Here is a 19805-nt window from a genome sequence, read left to right as displayed (position 1 = left end):
CCCACTCTCCCCTTTGGTAACCATAACTTTGTTTTCTGTGTCATGTGAATCTGTTTTGTAAATAAATTCATTTGTATCATATTTTAGATTCTACACATTGTTGTTGTTTCGTTGCTAAGTTGTGTCCAACTCTTTGTGACCCCATGAACTGCAGCACGCCAGGCTTCTCTGTCCTTCACTATCTCTCTGAGTTTGCTTGAACTCATGTCTATTGAGTTGATGATGTCATCCAACCATTTCATCCTCTGTTGCCCCTTTCTCCTCCTGCCCTCAATCTTTCCCAGCATCAGGGTCTTTTCCAATGAGTTGGCTCTTTGCATCACGTCACCAAAGCGAGCTTCAGCTTCAGCATCAGTTCTTCCAATGAATATTCAGGGTTGATTTCCTTTAGGATTGATTGTTTGATCTCCTTGCAGCAAGGGACTCTCAAGAGTCTTCTCTGGCACCACAATTCAAAAGCATTAATTCTTCAGCGTTCAGCTTTCTTTATGGTCCAACTTTCACATCCACACATGACTACTGGGAAAACCATAGTTTTGACTAGACAGACCTTTGTTGGCAGAATAATGCTTTTCAATACACTGTCTAGGTTTGTCACAGGTTTCCTTCCAAGGAGCAAGAATCTTTTAATTTCATGGCTGCAGTCACTGTCCACAGTGATTTTGGAACTCAAGAAAATAAAATCTGTCCTGGAAGAGCAGGGTAGGGTGTCAAAATACAGACTGTATATGGATTTTCAATCAATGAAAAAACCTGAAACCCAGATATCAGACCACAGTGACAGGGCAGCCCAGGGTCTGAGCTGCCTTTGTTTGTGGTGAGGTGGTATGGACCACAGAGAACATCATGACTGATGACTGCAGTTGGACTGTGACCCATCACCCTAGTTTATTCACTAGTATGAGTCGATGCAGCTTGCTGATGTGGAGGCGTCGTGTCTGTGAGGAACACTCCCAACTGGACAGCAGCTCCACACTCAGGTCTGCCAGCCAGTCCTCTGAGGGTGTGCTGAGGGCCCTGCAGGGAGCAGGTGGGGAGGCACAGGCTGGGGGTGCCTGGGATGGCGGGGCAGGCGGCGCCCACACTCTGGACATAGAAAGCAGAGGCCAGCGAGACTTGGGGGGCCTCTGATATCAGGGTGACCCTGAAACACATCAGGATCGAGAGAACAGGGATGAGGCTAGAGCATCCCCTTCTATTGAAGATTAGGCCTCCACAAAAACAGGAAGGTATTTTTTAGTTGACCCATTATATCAATAGTCTAAAGAAGAAAAAGCACATGATCGCATCAATGAAAATAAAGCATTTGACAAAACTCAACATCCAATTATGATAAAGACTCTCAGAAAACTGGGAATAGAAGGAAACTTCCTCAACCTGAAAAAGGGCATTGTGAAAACCCTCCAGGTAACATCACTTAGGGATGAAAGACTGAAGCTTTTCCCTAAGGGATATCCACTCTCACTACTCATATGCAACATCGTACAGGACGTCCTGGGCTTCCCAGGTGGCGATAGTGGTAAAGAACCCACCTGCCAATGCAGGAGACATAAGAGACATGGGTTCGATACCTGGGTTGGGAAGATCCCCTGGAGGAGGGCATGGCAGCCCACTCCAGTATTCTTGCCTGGAGAATCCAATGGTCAGAGGAGCCTGGTGGGCTACAGCCTATAGGGTCGCAAAGAGTGGGACATGACTGAAGTGAATTAGCATGCACAGGATGTTCTAGCCAGTGCAGTAAGGCAAGAAAAAGAAATAAAAGTCATCCAGATTGGAAAGGGGGAAATAAAACTTCCTATTTGCAGACCACAAAAAACTCTCAGAACTAAAAAAGTGAGTTTGGTAAAGTCTCAGGAGGCAAAGTCAAGAGCCAGAAATCAACTATATTTTCATACATTAGCAATGAAGAGTTGGAAATTAAAAATCAATACCACTTACAATAGCTCCAAAACCAAAAGATACTTAAAAGATGTCAATTCTCTCCAAACTGATATAGAGCTTTAAGGCTATTTAATCAAAATCTCACTAGGAATTTTTTTGTAAATATAGATAAACTGATCTAAAATTTATATAGAATTGTAAGAGAATGAAAAAACACTTTAAAGACTGGGAAAGAATATTTGCAAATCACAAATCTGGCAGGGGACTCGAATCCAGAATATACAAACAATTCTCAAAATTAACAGTAAGAAAACAGATAACACAGTTAAAACAATAACAACAAACTTCAACTGACACATCCCCAGAGAATAGATATATGAAAGGCAAAGCCCATGACTAGGTTCTTGCCATCACTAGTGATTACGAAAATGCAAATTACAACCACTGTCACCGCACACTGATGAAAATGGCTAAAACAAAAGATGCTGACGACATCTGAGAATGAAAGCTGCTGGCGACGAGGTGGACGAGAGAAGCTCACACCTGGCTGGGGGAGGAACTCAACACTGCCCAGAAAAACATGGGTGGTTTCGGATAAAGCTAAACAGGTACTTAACCATAGGAGCAAGCAATCCCACTCATAGGTGTTGATTAACCCCAGAGAAAGCAAAACATGTGTCTACACATGTGAGTACTTCTAGCTGTTTTATTCAAAATCATGAAAAACTGGAAACAGCCCAGGCGGCCCTCGGCTGGTGAATGGATGAATGAGCTTTTGGGTAAAGGAAGCTGACGGAGGACAGGAAGGAGCCAGCGACTCACACGACAACTGGCCGGGGTCGCCGGGATCCACACTGGGGAAATAAGCTGGCCACAATGGGGATCTTGGGGAAGATCCCCCCTGACCAAAGCAAAACTGCGGTGCTGGAGGACAGACCGACGGGTGGCAGGGCTCGTGGGTGAGGGGAGGGTGTCACTACCAAGAAATACCCAGGGAGTTCTGGGGCAACGTCCCGTGCTGCATCCTGATGCAGGGACAGGCAGCCGAGTCTGTGCGCATCAGAACTAGTCGCTCTGTGCACCCAAGGGGTTCACTCTATTCTGTGCTAATTTTAAAAATAAGAGTATGTATGGGACATAGGGTTTTCAAAGCAGACACATTTCCAAAGCAGGTGAGCCATGGTTTGGGGCAGGGGCACGGGATGCCTGTACAGCTCTGCGTTGGTTCAGCCCGGTTCCGCAGGGAAGGGCTGATCTCCGCCTCCTAGAGGCTGACAGTGACGGCCTGACCATGGTGGAGCACCAGCAGCAGTAGCATCCACCAGCACGCAACATCGCTCCCAGCAGCTGCCCGGCTACCCACTCCCTGTCTACCAAGGGAGAGCCCCAGGTTCACAGCGGGGCACCTGTCTGAGGCCGATGGGGCGCAACGCCCGTGGTCCCAGCTGCCTTCTACTCACCATCCTGCTGCTGCTGGGGGTTTAACCTGCCCGCTCCAGAGCCCGGGACGTACATACCGTAGCCGGCGACGAGCGGGACGTGTGGGCCAGGGAGTGCCTGCTGCCGTCCATCCCCCCGTGGATAAGGTAGGCTCCCGCGCTGGAGACGATGGGGCTGCCCCCGACATCCATGGTGATGCCCACCATGCTGTGGGAGGGGACTGCGGGCGGGGAGGAGCCTGCCACGGTCACCTGGGCGCCGCCTGGGGCCTCAAAGTAGGACGCGGCGCTGCTGGGGGCATACATCTGAGGCTCGGGGTTGTAGGCGTAGGCCGTCCGCCTGGTGGAGAGAGGAAAGGCGTCGTGTCAAAGCCGCGGCCCAGGGCACCTAGCGCGTGGGTAAGTCAGCCACGGACTGTCAACACAGCCAAGTTCACAGCCAGGGTCTCAGAAAGCACATGGAATCCCAGTTGACACAACTGGTCATTTAAAACCGCAGGTGCGAACTGCACGCGGGGGCCCCCTGGGGGCATGGGGCGGGACTGCACCCGACCCTGGTAACGGGGAGGACTACCCGCGGGATAAGATGATGTAAAGTCACCCACCGACACACCCACCCACCCAGCCACCCACCCACACACAGAGGCTCATGGGCACAAGTGCGTGTAAGGACTGTGAAGCTGAATACACCCGATGTCAGTGTCCTGCAGTCACAGATGCCATCACCACTGGCGGCAGGGAGTGGGACGGGGAGCCCGGGTGAATGGTACAAGGGACTCTGGGCTCATTTTGCAGCTTCCTGAGAATCTAGTTCTTTCAACCCAGAAAGTCAGTTTTTTTTAAAATGTAATTGCTTAATAAAAAGAATATCTAAAGGATTCCAAGAATTCGTCTGATGTTCCTTTAACATCTGGATCAAATCATTAACCATGTCCATTGATGTCCAGCCTGCTGCAGTGAAAGGCGGTCAGTAGGGGTTTTTCCTCAGGGGTGACTGAGGGAAGGCCCCTCTGGGGGAGGGGGGGTGTAGGGCGATCCTTCCAATCCCGGGGGACATCATCTCTGACGGCAGTGCAGTCAAACAAGGACGCTACCACCAGAGTGCCGCCCGGAGCCTGCTGAGGCCCCAGGGTTCACCCATGTTCCTCTGGGTCAGCGCTGAGCTGCGGACACTCAGGATTGCAGCAGTCACATCTCTAACCACAGCCAGGCCCCCGCGCCCTCCCAGGACCCCAAAGGGGGAGTCGTGAAACCAGAGTCAGAAGCAGGCACAAGGGTGCATGCCAAGCAGCGAGCTTCTGGGAACCACATCACTCTGCCCCAAGCATCACAGAGTTCAGAAGCAGAGAGCCCTGGACGTCCTTGACAAGTAGAAGATCAAGTTCTCTAAACATCAAGATAAGCCAGAGTCTAACAGAGGCCAGAATGAAAAGGCAGAGATGGAAATGGTTTCTGGGTTTCGAAGGTGGGCTCTCCAGACTTCAAGGGTGGATTGGAGTTTCTGTTTTTTAAACTGCCTTTCCTTGAAGTAAAACTACAAATGCCTATGATTTCTGATATCTCCACTGGGCTGTGATGTCCTAATGGGGGTGTAATAGCTGGGTCACCCCACCAGGAGGTGAAGGGAGAAGATTGTGGGCAAACCCATCACCAGGGGAACTCAGTAGGCATGGTGGCCAGGAGAGTTCCCTGCGAACCCCTTCCTGGGGAGGGGAGAAGACACCCACGTACAAGGCTCCGTTGGTGAAGACGGCGTCCCCGCCCTCCACGTACTGCACCTGGGGGGGGTACACGTGCTGCACCGGCTGGACCTGAAACAACAGCAGACACTTGGCGTTACACAGTTTCCAGATTATTCAGGTGGAAATATCTCCTATTGCCTTTTGTGAACACTTAGTGCGTTACACTTGTCCTACCACTGGCCAGCACTTCTAAAAACTAGGAGAGACAGTCGCGTCGAGGCCACATATTCCGGATTAACCCAGAGAGGGATTACCGCAGCGGGTTGGGGCCCCTATTCCAGGTGGAGAGGAGCCCAGCTGGCATCTGGGGGCCGAGATGCAGAGTAGGGCGGGGCATTGGTGGTGGTGATGGTGACTGGGGTCTACTGGCCACTGGGCAGAGGGGCCAGTCCTGCCTGACGGCGGACACCAGAGATGCGGATAGAACTGGGACCTTGGAGTGTGATCCCACTCCCCATTACTCCCATCCTCCGGCAGGGCAGGGGTTCAAGTGGCTCATGTGCTCTATCACCCCCGCGCCAGCAGCTGGGTCAGGGGAGGGGCCTTGGGAACCCCTCTGCGGAGAGACTGAAGGTCTGAGCAGAATCAGTAGGAGTGTTGGGCCTGGAGTGGGGGTGGGGGGCTGGGGGTGGAAGGCGGGGGCCGGTGGGAAGACCCCTCCCTCCTCTGTCAGTCCACAGCCTCAGCTGATGACCTCTGGAGGATGCGGGCGCTCTGATGGAGCCCAGAGCTCTGTGTGGGGAACTTCAGGACTCCACTGTGGAGGGAGGCTTAGTGGATGCCTGATTCAAGCTCACTGGGGATGAGGAAATCGGGGTCAGGTCTCATCATGGCCTCTCTGTAGACCTTTGTGCAGCGGCAGGACTGGATCGACTCCCACCTCTGAGGACACAACCCAGGGACATGTGCACACACATAACCCCTCTCGCCTGTAGGGGTTGGGTAAGATGCAGAGGTCAGCCCTGAGAGAAATGGTGGACACATGCCCAGCCCCATGGAACAGGGGAAGCTTCTGGAATCACGGAGCCATGGTCACACCCCTCCCTCGAGGAGGTGAGGCAGAGACGGAGGGTCCCTGCTGGGCACCCCCAGAGCCTTCGCTCCTCCTCCTGCTGCTGCTGCTGCTGCTAAGTCACTTCAGTCGTGTCCGACTCTGTGTGACCCCATAGACAGCCCACCAGGCTCTCCCGTCCCTGGGATTCTCCAGGCAAGAACACTGGAGTGGGTTGCCATTTCCTTCTCCAATACATGAAAGTGAAAAATGAAAGTGAAGTCGCTCAGTCGTGTCTGACTCGTAGCGACCCCATGGACTGCAGCCTACCAGGCTCCTCCGTCCATGGGATTTTCCAGGCAAGAGTACTGAAGTGGGGTGCCAGTGCCTTTTCCTTGCTCCTCCTACAGGAAACCTCAAATCACACAGCATCAGGCAAACCTCTCTAAACACACTGCTAATCTGAGCAGAGCCCCTTGAAGGGAGAGGCATGTCCTCTGGGGTCTCGCCATCTCCAAACTATGCTCCTAGGTCCTGTCGCACGGGAGCCTGAACGAATTTGAATTCAGCATCTTGCATAGAGCAGGAGTCGGCAAACTCTGGTCCTTGGGTCAAATCTGGCCTGCCTAATCTTACAAATAAAGTTTTATTGGCACATGGCCACACCATCCCATCCATGAGAGTTGCATGGTTGTGCTCGAGACCATCTGGCCTACAAAACCAACCAACCAAACAAAAAGCACTGTGAGAAAAAAAAAAAAGCACTGTGAGGCCTTTTCCAAAAAAGGTTTGCCGACCACTGCTCAGATCATGCTGCCTCTCTGAGCTGATCATCTGGGCTGTGATCTGGCTGCTGAGCCCACACGTTCAAGCTCTGTTCTCTAGTCATTTAACTGCTCAAGAGGCACCCGTCTGAGGGTCCAGCACTTGCCTGTGGGTGGGTCTACCTATGCTGGAGGCTCCACGTTCCTTCTATTCAGAAACCTCTGCTATCTGCCTGCGTGTCTACACTGCACCCAGCTCTACCTAGCGGCTCACTTGTGCCCCAAAGGCTGAAGATCTGAATGAATAAACAGCATCAGCTTTCTTGGCTTGTAGCAAACTATCTGCAGCAACAGATTTTTTTTTTTAAATGCTTCCAAAGAGAACTTCCTGGTAAGGAGCCAAACATGTCACACAAAAGGAAACAACGAAACAGGAAAGCAAGTACTGTTGTTCGGATGGGGGCTCCCAGGCATGCCATGCCAACCGTGTCCCATGTCCCCTGCGCTGTGGTTACCTGCTGTGGCACCTGCTGGACTCTGGGGAGGGAGAGTGGCTGCATCTGGGCCCCTTTGGGAGCTGAGCCCGCTGCCTGGACCAACACCCTCTACAAGGGAAGGAGAGAGGACATTTAGGCTCATCATATGTGAGTCCTGAAAACAAATACAGCTCACAGCCGGCATGACCGTGCCTGCTGCTGCTTAATGGAAACGTATGTGGGGGTTGGGGGGGTGGCGGTAAGAAGGAGGGCACACACATGCCCTCAGTGGCTTTGTCTCCTGGGGATCTGTAGTCATCAGGGTGATGTGGGCTGAGTACTGGGTGCCGTCCGCACCGCCTCCCCCTGGACAAGCTGCGTCACACCCCACCCTGTCAGTTCACCCTCGACCTGCCCCCGCTTAACACACAGGAAGAAAGGAAGCCCAGAGTGGTCACTGCTAGGGCGCAGTCCCAGCATCTCAGTATTGGAAGTTCTTTAACCCAGACTCAGGCCAGCCCCCTCCTGGGCTCCACGGCTTCTCTCTGGGCCCCTGGGCCGTCTTCCCAGAATGGCTCTGTCACTTTGCTGGAGAACTGGTTGGACGGACAAAGCTAGGAAAGTGGGAAGGATCAAATGCACTCCCAAGGGGAGGTAGGAATAGGAGGGATTTGTTTCTGTGAGCCTGGGGCTTTGGTGTGGACTGTGATTCTGTGATTGGCCTCGAGGACCCTATGCATCACCAGGCGCAGTAATTCTGCAGGGCTTGGCCTCATGAACACTACTGCACTAAGAATTCAACACACTTAGCCCTCCGTGAACTCACCCCCAAAGACACAGAGAACACAGATGGGACAGAGATCAACAGGATGGACGGACAAACCCGAAGTGCCCATCCACACAGGGGAGCATCCCTCAGCCAGAAAAAGGGGAGAAGCCCAACTCTCAACACGATGTGAATGGACCCCGAGAACATGCTGCTCAGTGAGAGAAGCAGGCACAGGACACACGGCGTGTGATTCTATCTACCTGAAACGTCCAGAACAGGGCGATCCACAGGGACAGAGTGGATTCCTGGTTGCCAGGGGCTGGGGGTGAGGGATGGAGGGTCATTGCTAACGGGGAGGGGGTTTCTGTTTGGTAAGATGAAGATGTCCTTGAACTAGCCAGAGGTGGAGGTTGCAAAACACTGTGAATGTCTTAAACACTGCTAAATTGTTCACCTTAAAATGGCAAATCTTGTGTCATGTGAATTTCACCTCAAATAGAGAAATAAGAATTTTGAGGATTTACAGGCACACACTCCAAAGCTGAGGCATCCAATATGGAAGACAAGAGCTGTGTATCTCTGTGGCCATTGACATTTACTTTGATTCAAATGAACTGCAAACTTCAGGTGCTCCGCAGCACTGGCTACACTGCTGGTGCTCGGAGCCTGGTAGGGCTGGCGGCAGGACACTCACACGGTGCTGGGAAGTTCTACTGGAGGCGCGGGACTGAGAGAAGTAGGAAGCGTGTGTCATGGGATGGAGGGAGCAAGAAAGCCCCTTACTGGGGAGGCACTGGGTGCTCACTCTTCAGGAAGCCTGCAGGCGAGACAGGTGCCCAAGGGGTGGAGGATGCAGCCGCTGATGCTGGGCTGGGGGGCTGGAACCCATCTCCAGCAGGGACGGGAGCCCTGGAGCCTGGGATGGACATGGAGCTCATGGCAGAATGCTGGGACCAGTCTGCCTGCACTTGCCAGAGTGAAGGCGGCCACCACCCAGACCTGGGCCACCTGAGACTGGGGCTGGCGAGAGGGACCCCAGGGAACAGGGGGTGGAGGGCCCATGCATCAGGTGCGTAGGCAAGGAGACAGTGAGGCCACGGCCGCAAGTGATCACGGCCTCGAGGTACCCATGCTGGGGTGGCCACACTTCTAAGAAACAAGTGCCACACCTGCCTGCCTATGTGTTCTAAACTGAATAAGTGCTGGTGTCTATCTACTTGCTTTTGCTGAATTATGGGCTTTATTTTTCTTTTTCGCTGGCACCAATTATCTCTGTCCCACTCCTAATTTTCAGATTTGTAAATCATGGATAGTGGGCCTGTGCACATGTCTACCATTTCTGGTCTGCTCCATTACCTTCAGTTTCATGCAGAATTATGTTTATGTCTACCTTCTGATGTGTTCCAAACTACTGTGGAAATCTAGAAGTTGGGAGAAACTTGATGTGAAAATTCTCTGCAAATTTGAAAGAATATGCCACTTATAATGTTAGATTCGATTATGAACCAATCCTAAGAATTCTCATTTCTGCATAGAAGGCTCACTTCCAAGGTATAAGAAAACTGCCACTAGCAGATGAGAATGAAGTCGATCAGAGTCCGAGAAGGGCTTTGGTTCTGAGTTTGGATCATTTCACCAATTCCTTGGTGGTGCCTTTAAAAACAAATGGTGAAAAAGCCAGATAACACGGGGAGAGGGAGGAACATGAGGGTGCATTTCAACAGTAGCAGCCGTGGAGCTGAGAAGTCAATTCAGAAAAATAGAGATGCCAGGCTCTGCAGATTTAAATGTTTTTTGAAACCGTGGTGGATATGTCCCCTGGCTGCACCGGTTTTCCCGGGGCTGCCTAAGCAACAGGCGGGCTGATCTGTTACCTGCGGGGAGGCTGTCACTGGCTGGGCCACGGGTGCCTGGGCAGCCGCCGACGAACACAAAGCCACGGAAGCCGGAGAATCCGATCCACTCTCTGAGTTCTGCATGCTCAGGTCTAAAGAGAGGTGGAGAGAGAGTGAAGGGAGGGTGGAGAGAGAGTGAGGGGGGCAGGGCTGCCATCACAAAGCCTGGAGAGGCAATGTACAAGGTAAGTGAGTGAGTGGCAATGACCAAGTTCAAATGCAAGGATCCTGGCAAGACTAGGTAAGAAAGAGGCAGGGGGAGAGAGGCTTTGCAATTATTTCATAAGAAGACAGAAGGGAGGGGCAGGAGGTATTTTTTCCCAATAGAAACCTGAAAAATAGCCCAGCAGGAATTCCTGAAGGACAGGTGTGGGACAATGGCATTTCCCTTTCCAATCACATCAAGGTCAACTATTTTCAAGGGTTCATGCAATTTTAAAACCATTTATGGAGAAAATTAAAAGCTCTTGTTAGATGTTTGCCATCTGGGGAGCTACCACACCCCACTATAAGTGCATCCTCTTAGGGCAGGGTGTCCTCTTGGCACCTTGACCAGCGAGCAGGTGTCAACAAGCAGGCCAGTGAGCAGGAGGTCTGTGGGACCTCTGGGCCAGGTCAGGGGTGGAACAGCACCCCTGCACCCACCCCCCAAGTCATGACCACCACAGATGTCCCCAGATACCAGTGTCCCTTTGGGGGCGGATTCAACACCAGCGAGAAAAAAGGCGATGGTAGAGGAAAGAAATGGCACCTTCCTTTGGGCTGGAGAAAAATTCTCAGGCATTTCAGCAATAAGAAAAGGTGTCTTCTGTTCCTCTGTCCATGAAAAATTTAAAAGTATTGATATATTTCTCTGCATCCAGGTGCAGACATCTCTCAAATGGGTCATTTAAAAGTTCTCTACCAAAAAATTCATGTAACCACAGCACAAAGTGGCAGATGAGATTCACTCCAGGAAAATGCTGAAAGTCAAACTCTCTACATTAAAAAAATTTTATTTTGGCCACGCAGCAGGGCATATGGGATCTTGACTCCCCAACGAGGGATTGAACCCATGCACCCTGCAGTGGAAGCATGGAGTCTCAATCATTGGACTGCCAGGGAAATCCCTCTCATTACTTTTTAATAAACACTAGCCACCATAAAGCTGCAAGAAGCAGTTCAATCAGCAACTGCAGACAGAGGAGATGGCTTCGTGGCCGAACACAGCTGTCTCATCTCTGCCCTGTCCCCTCCTGGCCATGGCTCTGAGAATGTCCCCCCACGAGTGGAGGGTCTGGGCTCCCAACTCCCGGGGAGACCTGGGCAGCATGGCACACACCACGGTGCCCAGGACACGCTGCCAGAAACTTTCTGTGTTTCTCTGTAGCCCCAAGAGTCCCACCTCCAATAGTAAATAGAAAATTTTTTAAAAGCCTTTTTAAAAAATTCAAAGAAAAACTGATAATAGATTTAAACAATTTGCCTAAGGGAAGCAGAAAGGTGTGCATGTGTGTGTGTGTGTGTGTTTGGATCTGAGAGTGCTGGCTAAACTCCATCTTTATTGACTATCCCAGGTCCCTCCCGCCCGCCCCATCCCCATGCCTTTGGTACCACAGGAACCACTTGATGGACTGTGGCCGTGCCTGTGGCATTTTTCTATTTCCTGTGACCTTGACTCAGTTCTCACCACCAGAGGTCCCCAGATCCATGCAATGACTGCTGCCTCATGTGCTCTTTGCCTCTTTTGGAGGAGGAAGAGGAGAAGACGGGAGGGAGAGGGACGGAACGGGAAGAGGAAGAGGAGGGCGAGGAGAAGGAGGCTGTGAATTTTCAATCTGTATTTGCTGGGTCTCCAACTTTCTCTCCTTCCTGATGAAACTCACTTTTGGAATTATTCTATTGGAATTTGCCTAACTTGTGGTCTTATATTCATGATTTTCTCTGACCATTTAAGCCAGTCAGTTACCCACTCTGTACCATTATGTTCCCATCTGAAGCCAGGAAGTGGGTAACTTCAGTAGCACTAGGAGGAAAGTGAGTCAAAGTCTCCATGGAACGAATCCACTAGTGAGAAAGTGAGGAGGCTGACTTCACTGAGACCAGTTCCTCGGTCCATAGTTGAAGTCTTATGGAGACAAGGAGAGGCTGTGAGTGAGCTGGGATAGATGGTGGGCCCATGTTCTGCTTACTGTGGCCAGAATGTACCTTCCAGAATGTGAGTTAGTCTAACACACTCCTGACCACGATGCATTATCTGTCTATCACACTGTATGGCATTTAGTGAAAAAGTTGGCTTAAAACTCAACATTCAAAAAACTAAGATCATGGCACCTGGTCCCATCACTTCATGGCAAATAGATGGGGAAACAATGGAAACAGTGACTTTATTTTCTTGGGCTCCAAAATCACTGCAGATAGTGACTGCAGCTATGGAATTAAAAGACGCTTGCTCCTTGGAAGAAAAGCTATGATAAATCTAGACGGTGTATTAAAAAGCAGAGACATCACTTTGCTGACAAAGGTCTGAATAGTCAAAGCTATGGTTTTTCCAGTAGTCATGTATGGATTTGAGAGTTGGACCATAATGAAGGCTGAGAGTCAAAGAACTGATGATTTTGAACTGTGGTGTTAAAGACTCTTGAGAGTCTGTTGGACAGCAAAGAGATCAAACCAGTCAATCCTAAAGAAAATCAATCCTGAATATTCATTGGAAGGACAGATGCTGAGGATGAAGCTCCAATACTTTGGCCACCTGATGCAAAGAGCCGACTCATGGGAAAAGACCCTGATGCCAGGAAAGATTGAAGGTAGGAGAAGAGGATGACAGATGATGAGATGGTTGGATGGCATCACTGACTCAATGGACATGAGTTTGAACAAGCTCCAGGAGATGGTGAAGAACAGGGAAGCCTGGTGTGCTGCAGTCCGTGGGGTCGCAGAGAGTTCAACATGACTGATTGAACAACAGCAACAAATGTCATTCAGACCAGAGTTGGCAGACTTAAGTCCCAGGTTGGACTTATGGGCCCACTTGATCTCTGTTACAACTACTAGACTTTGCCATCATAGCACAGGAGCAACCATGGCTGACACATGAATGAATGATCTTGGCAGGGTTCTGATAAAACTATTTATAAAAACAGGTGATGGGCCATGGTTGTTGGTCATTGGTCCACATAATTCGGGCTTGATAAAGTGGTGTGGTTTTGGAAGACAGAGAAAAATTACACTGTCTTGATTTGAAGCCTGAGGCCCACAGGCCTTCCATCCAGCACCTCATTCCTGAAGCCACATCTCACCAACATGACAGGACTTGGGGGGACCCTGGAGGGTGACTCAAGTTGGGAGAATGGTGAAGTTTCTGACATATAAAGACAAACAGAAATATCAGACACTGGTCTTAAACGCCAATCGTGGTCTTCTTGAAGCTTGATGATGCTGCTGCATGCTCAATCAGGTCCGACTATTTACAACCCCATGAGCTATAGCCCACCAGGCTCCTCTGTCCATGGGATTTCCCAGGCAAGAATACTGGAGTGGGTTGGCATTTCCTTCTCCAGGGGGTCTTCCCAACCCAGGGATCGAACCCACATCTCCTGCACTGGCAGGGGAATTCTTTACCACTGTGCCAGCTATCCTGAAGTTTATGAAGCCACAACGAAGGCTGATTCATTGAATCCCAGAACCCCAAGAGCCAGGGGTAGCCATGAAAACTCAGGATGGGCAATTGGGCACAGCTCACTTTGGGGGGCTGTACTGGGTTTAAGGGTGTCCCCCCAGATTCATGTCCCCTTGGAGTCTCAGGACGTGACCTTATTTGGAAACAGCGTCTCTGCAGATGTACAGAAGGGAAGGATGGAGAGATCACAGGGGATGAGGGTGGGCCCTAAATTCAGTGATTGTGTTCTTAGAAAAGCACACACAGGTTAGGACATGGGACGTGGGAGGCAGAGACCGGGGTAATGCAGCCACAAACCGAGGATGCCGAGGCCTCAGAGTTGGAGGAGGCAGGAAGGAGCTTCTCCTAGAGCGATCATGGCCCTGTCGACACTCTCTGGTCTCTAGAACTGCAAGAGGATTGTTTTTTGGTTGTTTCAAGCCACCCAGTTTGTGGTACTGTGAATGGCATCCCTGGGAAACCCACACAGGGGTCTGTCTCCCTATGGTCCACCCCAGGAGGTGCTGGGGTCCTGCTTTGGTCCCAGGCACATTGTATCAGGTAGCTGATACACATTTAGCAAATGAATGAACGCCAGTAATGCCTCAGTATTACATCTGACACTGAATGATAAAAACTTATAGATAGTATTTCAGATAGTGAGAGTCTATGATGGCACTTTATGAAACAGATAATGATACATGGAATTATTATTTCAAGAGACAGTACAGTTGGGAAATACAAAGAAGTTCATAGAGGTTTCAGAAAAAGTACAAACCACTTGGTTATGTCAGGGGTACCTAGGACTCTCCTGGGAAGGATAATGACTCTTTGAGACCAAATTCTCTGCCCCCCCAATTCATCCTTTGACACTGGGATCAGAGACAGAATGACAGACGCTGTGTGGGTCAGTCTGGCTGCTCCCGTATATGAAGACACAACATGCCCATCTGCAGAGAGTGTGATACCCTTCCTTCCCCACCTAAGATCACCAAAGTTGTAGGTTGCACATAAGCTGATCCAGTTTCCTGCAAAAATGTTTTATTTGGGTCCATTAATCAAGGGCTCTTAGCACATCAAACTTTAGGTTTTTTTAAAACATGGTTTTTCAAAGGCATGCAAAAGAAACACTGGCTTTCAGTAATGGAGCAGCAAATTGGCTGGATTAAACCTTCTGCAGAAAACAACTACAAAATCTGGGCAAATTATTTTTTTAAAGCAACTATTTAAGACACTGGAGGGTGACCAAAGCAGGAGGACCCTGCCAGGGAGCCCACCCTTGGAAGACCACTGTCACAGATCAGACTGCCTGGGGACTCTGGCTTTCGCTTGGGGGTAAATCCTCTGTCCAGGAATGCTTGTTTGGCAGAAAGCAGCTGCCTGGGCATCTTGAAGTGTCAAAGGAGAGAGTTCACAATGTTGGGGGGAATTTTGGAAGACAGAGAGTCACAGAGAGGGTGAACCCCCAAATCTGACTACAGAGTACACCAAAACCTTTAGTCAATTGGCTAAAAACCCCACATGTGGAGGAGACCTGGGGGTCTTGGAAGAAACCCAGCAGTTCAAAGATGAAAATGCTAGGAGGAGATTTCAGCTGCTATTCACAGCAGGAGGGCAGTTTGAGTCCAGCCAAGTTAAAGGCCATCAGGGGGACATGGCAGAATCCAGAGATTCTGTAACATATCACTCATGGTGTCCAGGACCCAATAAAGACCATGAGCTATGAGAAAAAATAGGAAATTGTGATTCATACCCAAGAGAAACAAAAAAAGAGAAATCAATTACAACCAAACTAAGATAATCCTGCTGTTGCCAATAAAGCATACATACTGTATGACTCCAGTGATATGACATTGTGGAAAAGGAAAAGCTATGGAGACAGTAAAAGATCAGTGGTTGCCAGGAGCTGGTGGAAGGAGGAATGGATAGGAGGAGAGAGGGTTTTCAGGGTAGTGAAAATACTCTGTGGCTTCCTTGGCCACATACTTTTGTGGCTCAGCAGTAAAGAATCTGCCTGCCCGTGCAGGAGACACGGGTTCGATCCCTGGGTTGGGAAGATCCCCTCGAGAAGGGAATGGAAACCCACTCCAGTATTCTTGCCTGGGAAATCGCATGGACAGAGGAGTCTGGGGGCTACAGTCTGAGTGGCCCCAGTCAGACTAGGAGTCTGAGTGGGCTACAGTCCATGGGGTCACAAAAGAATCGGGCATGACTGAGTGACTAAACACCACCGCCAGAAATACTCTGTAGGATACTATACATTTGTCCAAACCCACTGAAAGTACACCACCAAGAGGGAACCCCAGTACAAAGTGTGGACTTTGGTTAATAATGAAATGCTAGTGTTGGTTGCTCAGCCGTGTCTGATTCTGGACTTTAGCCCGCCAGGCTCCTCTGTCCATGGGATTCTCCAGGCAACAATACTGGAGTGAGTTGCCATTCTCTTCTCCAGGGGATCATCTCAAACTAGGGATCAAACCTGGGTCTCTGGCATTGCAGGCAGATTCATTACTGTCTGAGCCCCAATGAAGTGTAAGTATATGTATACTATCAGTTGAAACAAATGTACCATTTGGTGAGGGATGTTGATAATGGGGGAGGCTATGCAGGTGTGAAAGCAGACAGTATACACAAAATTTCTGTACCTTCCTTTCAATTTTGCTGTGAACCTAAAACTGCTCTTTTAAAAATCTAGGAATAAAAAGACTGACAACCCTCTATTTAAAAATTGACATGACAAGAATGGAAGAGAAAAGAAAAGGAAAAAATACACAGATTGCCAATGCCAGGAATGGAATGAGATATAGCACTACAAATCTCACAGAAATTAAAATGCTAAAAGGGAACTATGATGAACTTTGGCCAATAAATTTAACAAATTAGATCAAACAAACACTTTTTTGAAAAACACAACAAACCCAAACTGACACAAGATGAAATAGAAAATGTGCAGTCAGGGCTTCCCTGGTGGTCCTGTGGTTAAGAATCTGCCTTGCAATGCAGGGGAGAACCAGTTTGATCCCTTGTCGGGAAGATCCCACATGCTGTGGGCCAACTGAGCCTGTGTACCACACAACTGAAGCCCACGCTCCACAATTACTGAAGCCCGTCCACTGTAGAGCCTGGCCTCCATGACAAGAGAAGCCACAGCAATGAGAGGCTCATGCACCTCAACCAGAGAAAGTCCTCACATAACAGTGAAGACCCAGCACAGAGAAAAAATAAAAATTAACTAAAAATAAATGAACTTTAAGTTCTTACAAAAAAGAAAATATATGGTCATACAAAGAAATTGAATACATTATTGAAAATCTTCCTACAAAGAAAAGTCCAGGCACAAACAGTGTCACTTGTGAATGCTATCCAACACCATAAAGGGAATTAATACACAAATTCCACAAGAAAATAGAGAAAGTAATACTTCACAACTCATTTCATGAGGTCAGCAAAGTCCTGATACCAAAATTTGATAAAAAAAAAAATAAGAAAAGTATTTAGACCATTATCGCTCATGAGCACACTTACAAAAATCATAATAAAAATAATAAATCAAATCTAGAAATATATAACTAATATAACCCATACTTACATTGTTGATTGACTTTTCTAATGGTGCCCCAGCTCTCTTCCTTCTCACTTGATTTTTGACAAAGGTGTCAAGGCAATTCAACAGGGAAAGGACGTCTCTTAACAAACGATATATACACATGGGAAGAAGAAAACAAACGCACTTCAACCCCTGCCTCACACCACACACTAAAGTGATTTTGAGTTAGATCACAGACTTTTACATAAAAGTTAAAACATGATACATTAAATTTCACAAAAATTTAAAACTTCTGCTCATTAAAGATTTCATCAAGAGCCAAAATTGTTAAGTCCCAGTCTAGGAGAAAATATTTGCAAAAACTGTATCTGACAAAGGGCTTTTATCCACAATATATAAAAGTTCCCTATAACTCAATAATAAGAAGACAATCTAACGGGCAAAAGACTTGGATAGGCACTTCACAAAGGTATACAGATGCCCCATAAGTATATGAAATAGTATTTAACATCGATAGTCACTAGGGAAATGCAAATCAAAACTACAATGAGATGTCATGAAACATTCAATGACTAGAAGGGCTAAAAGAAAAATTTGACAACCAATGTTGTGAGCACATGCAGAAACTGCAACTCTCATACACTTGTGGGGATGTCAAATGATACCACCACATTGGGGAAAAGGTTTGGCAGTTTTCTAGTAAGTTCAACCTACCCTTTAAGCCAGAATTCCTCTCCTGGATGTTTATCCAAGAGAAATGGAAACATATGTCTTCAAAAAACTCGTACTAGCACATTCATAGCAGTTTTCTAGCCAAAAGGGAGAAAAAACCCAAATGTCCATCAGAAGAATGAATCAGAAACTGCAGATTGTGGTAAGTTAACGATGCAGAGCATAATCCCTCAAGCAACCACTGAACACACACAAACACAGCCAAAAAACTGATGAGGAAAGCAACTCACTGATAGAAAAGTATGAACTGCTGATAACACGTGGGTGAATCTCAAAATCATTACATGGAGTGAAAGAAGATGGATCCAAAAGAGTATGTTCATAATACAGACTGGCTAATTAACACAAGGCTAAAGAAGAGTCAGAGGGGCGTGGGCGCCGGGGCTGAGAAGGGACAGGGGCACTTTGAGAGGGCTGGATGGACACGTTCTCTATGTGTCAGGGCGTGTATTACATGGAAAATCCACCTGCCCAAACTGGACAGCTAAAGATTTCCACATTTATTGTCTGTAATTTTTTTTGATGTGGACTGTTTTTAAAGTTTTTATTGGATTTGTTACAATATTGCTTCGGCTTTACGTTTTGGTCTTTTTGGCCACAAGGCATGTGGGATGTGGGATCGTAGCTCCCTGACCAGGGATTGAACCCACTTTCCTGAATTGGAAGGTGAAGTCTTAATTACTGGACCACCAGGGAAGTCCCTATTGTCTGTAAATCTTAACCTATAAAAACCTTTCCTAGTGAGTGGAGGATGGGGAGGGGGTGTTTGTACAGGGGGCACAAAACGTAGAGTGCTGATGACTGTCAAGGCTGGTGGTGGCTACTTGGGGTTCATTATCCTGCATGTTTCTCCATCTATTTGCCATGAAGTGATGGGACCAGATGCCATGATCTTAGTTTTCTGAATGTTGAGTTTTAAACCAACTTTTTCACTCTCCTTTTTCATTTTCATCAAGAAGCTCTTTAGTTTTTCTTCGTTTTCTGCCATAAGGGTGGTATCATCTGTGTATGGAGATCCAACCTGTCAATCCTAAAGGAAATCAGTTTCCTGAATATTCATTGGAAGGACTGATGCTGAAGCTGAAACTTCAATACTTTGGCCACTTGATTCGAAGAACTGACTCACTGGAAAAGACCCTGATGCTGGGAAAGACTGAAGGCAGGAGGAGAAGGGGATGACAGAGGATGAGATGGTTGGATGGTATCACTGACACAATGGACACGAGTTTGAGTAGGCTCTGGGAGTTGGTGATGGACAGGGAAGTCTGGGGTGCTGCAGTCCATGGGGTCGCAAAGAGTCGGACACGACTGAGCGACTGAACTGAACTGATCCTCTATGTGGATTTTGTTGATGCTTGAAAATTCCATAACAGAAAATTAAGCCAGAAAAACTCATCCTGCTATTAGTTTTCAGCCACAAAGAATGAGTGCCGGCTCCTGCCTTTCTCCACAGCACTGGTGCTGAGGCAGCAGCCCGCAAAGAGGGGACCAGCAATTTCAGTGGCCCTTCTGGAAGGTATGAGGCGAGATCAGGGTGATTGACACCCCTGGGGGCTGTGGGAAGGTAGCCAACCTCGAGGACAAGGGCAGCAGACATCACACACAATGTGAAGTCCTCTGTATTTCCATTTTCCTGCTCACCTGGGTCAGGCTCATGGGTGACTGCAATTAACTTGGGCGGCTGAGCATCTGCTCTGAACTTGAACTTGTGATCAGAACTAGGAGTCATTCCATTGCGTCTTCCTGCTTGTTCTACCACACTCACTCATCCTCTCTCCTGTTCTTCTTCCCCAGGACAGGACTCAAGCCTTCTTTCTCTGATGGCTTTTCATCTTCGGCCGCTCCCTGGAACAGGACCGGTGGCCCAGCCTGGCCAGGTTGACCCAGAGCTCTGTGTGGCTCAGAGACACGCCCAGTGTGTTGTTCATA

The 19805-nt window shown here is 48.6% G+C and overlaps 1 protein-coding gene across 5 annotated transcripts in view; it reads right to left on the bottom strand.

Annotated features, from left to right (window-relative positions):
* The window catches only part of RFX2 (regulatory factor X2), a 99355-nt gene that overhangs the window by 31302 nt on the left and 48248 nt on the right, over nt 1-19805 (bottom strand). For 3 of the 5 annotated variants that reach the window (XM_070464860.1, XM_020916805.2, XM_020916804.2), the window contains exons 2-5: nt 9937-10049; nt 7333-7422; nt 5052-5131; nt 3399-3660 (exon numbers count right to left, since the gene is read on the bottom strand). In XM_070464860.1, the coding sequence (XP_070320961.1) occupies nt 3399-3660; nt 5052-5131; nt 7333-7422; nt 9937-10041 (537 nt within the window). In that variant the 5' untranslated portion in view covers nt 10042-10049. The remainder of the gene's footprint in view (nt 1-3398; nt 3661-5051; nt 5132-7332; nt 7423-9936; nt 10050-19805) is intronic. The other 2 variants (XM_020916807.2, XM_020916806.2) reach the window with 2 other exon arrangements.

The sequence above is a fragment of the Odocoileus virginianus genome, chromosome 3 (assembly GCF_023699985.2).
Source record: "Odocoileus virginianus isolate 20LAN1187 ecotype Illinois chromosome 3, Ovbor_1.2, whole genome shotgun sequence".
Taxonomy (NCBI): domain Eukaryota; kingdom Metazoa; phylum Chordata; class Mammalia; order Artiodactyla; family Cervidae; genus Odocoileus; species Odocoileus virginianus.
The sequence above is the reverse complement of the archived record's forward strand: the minus strand, read 5'-3'. Positions and strand labels throughout refer to the sequence as shown.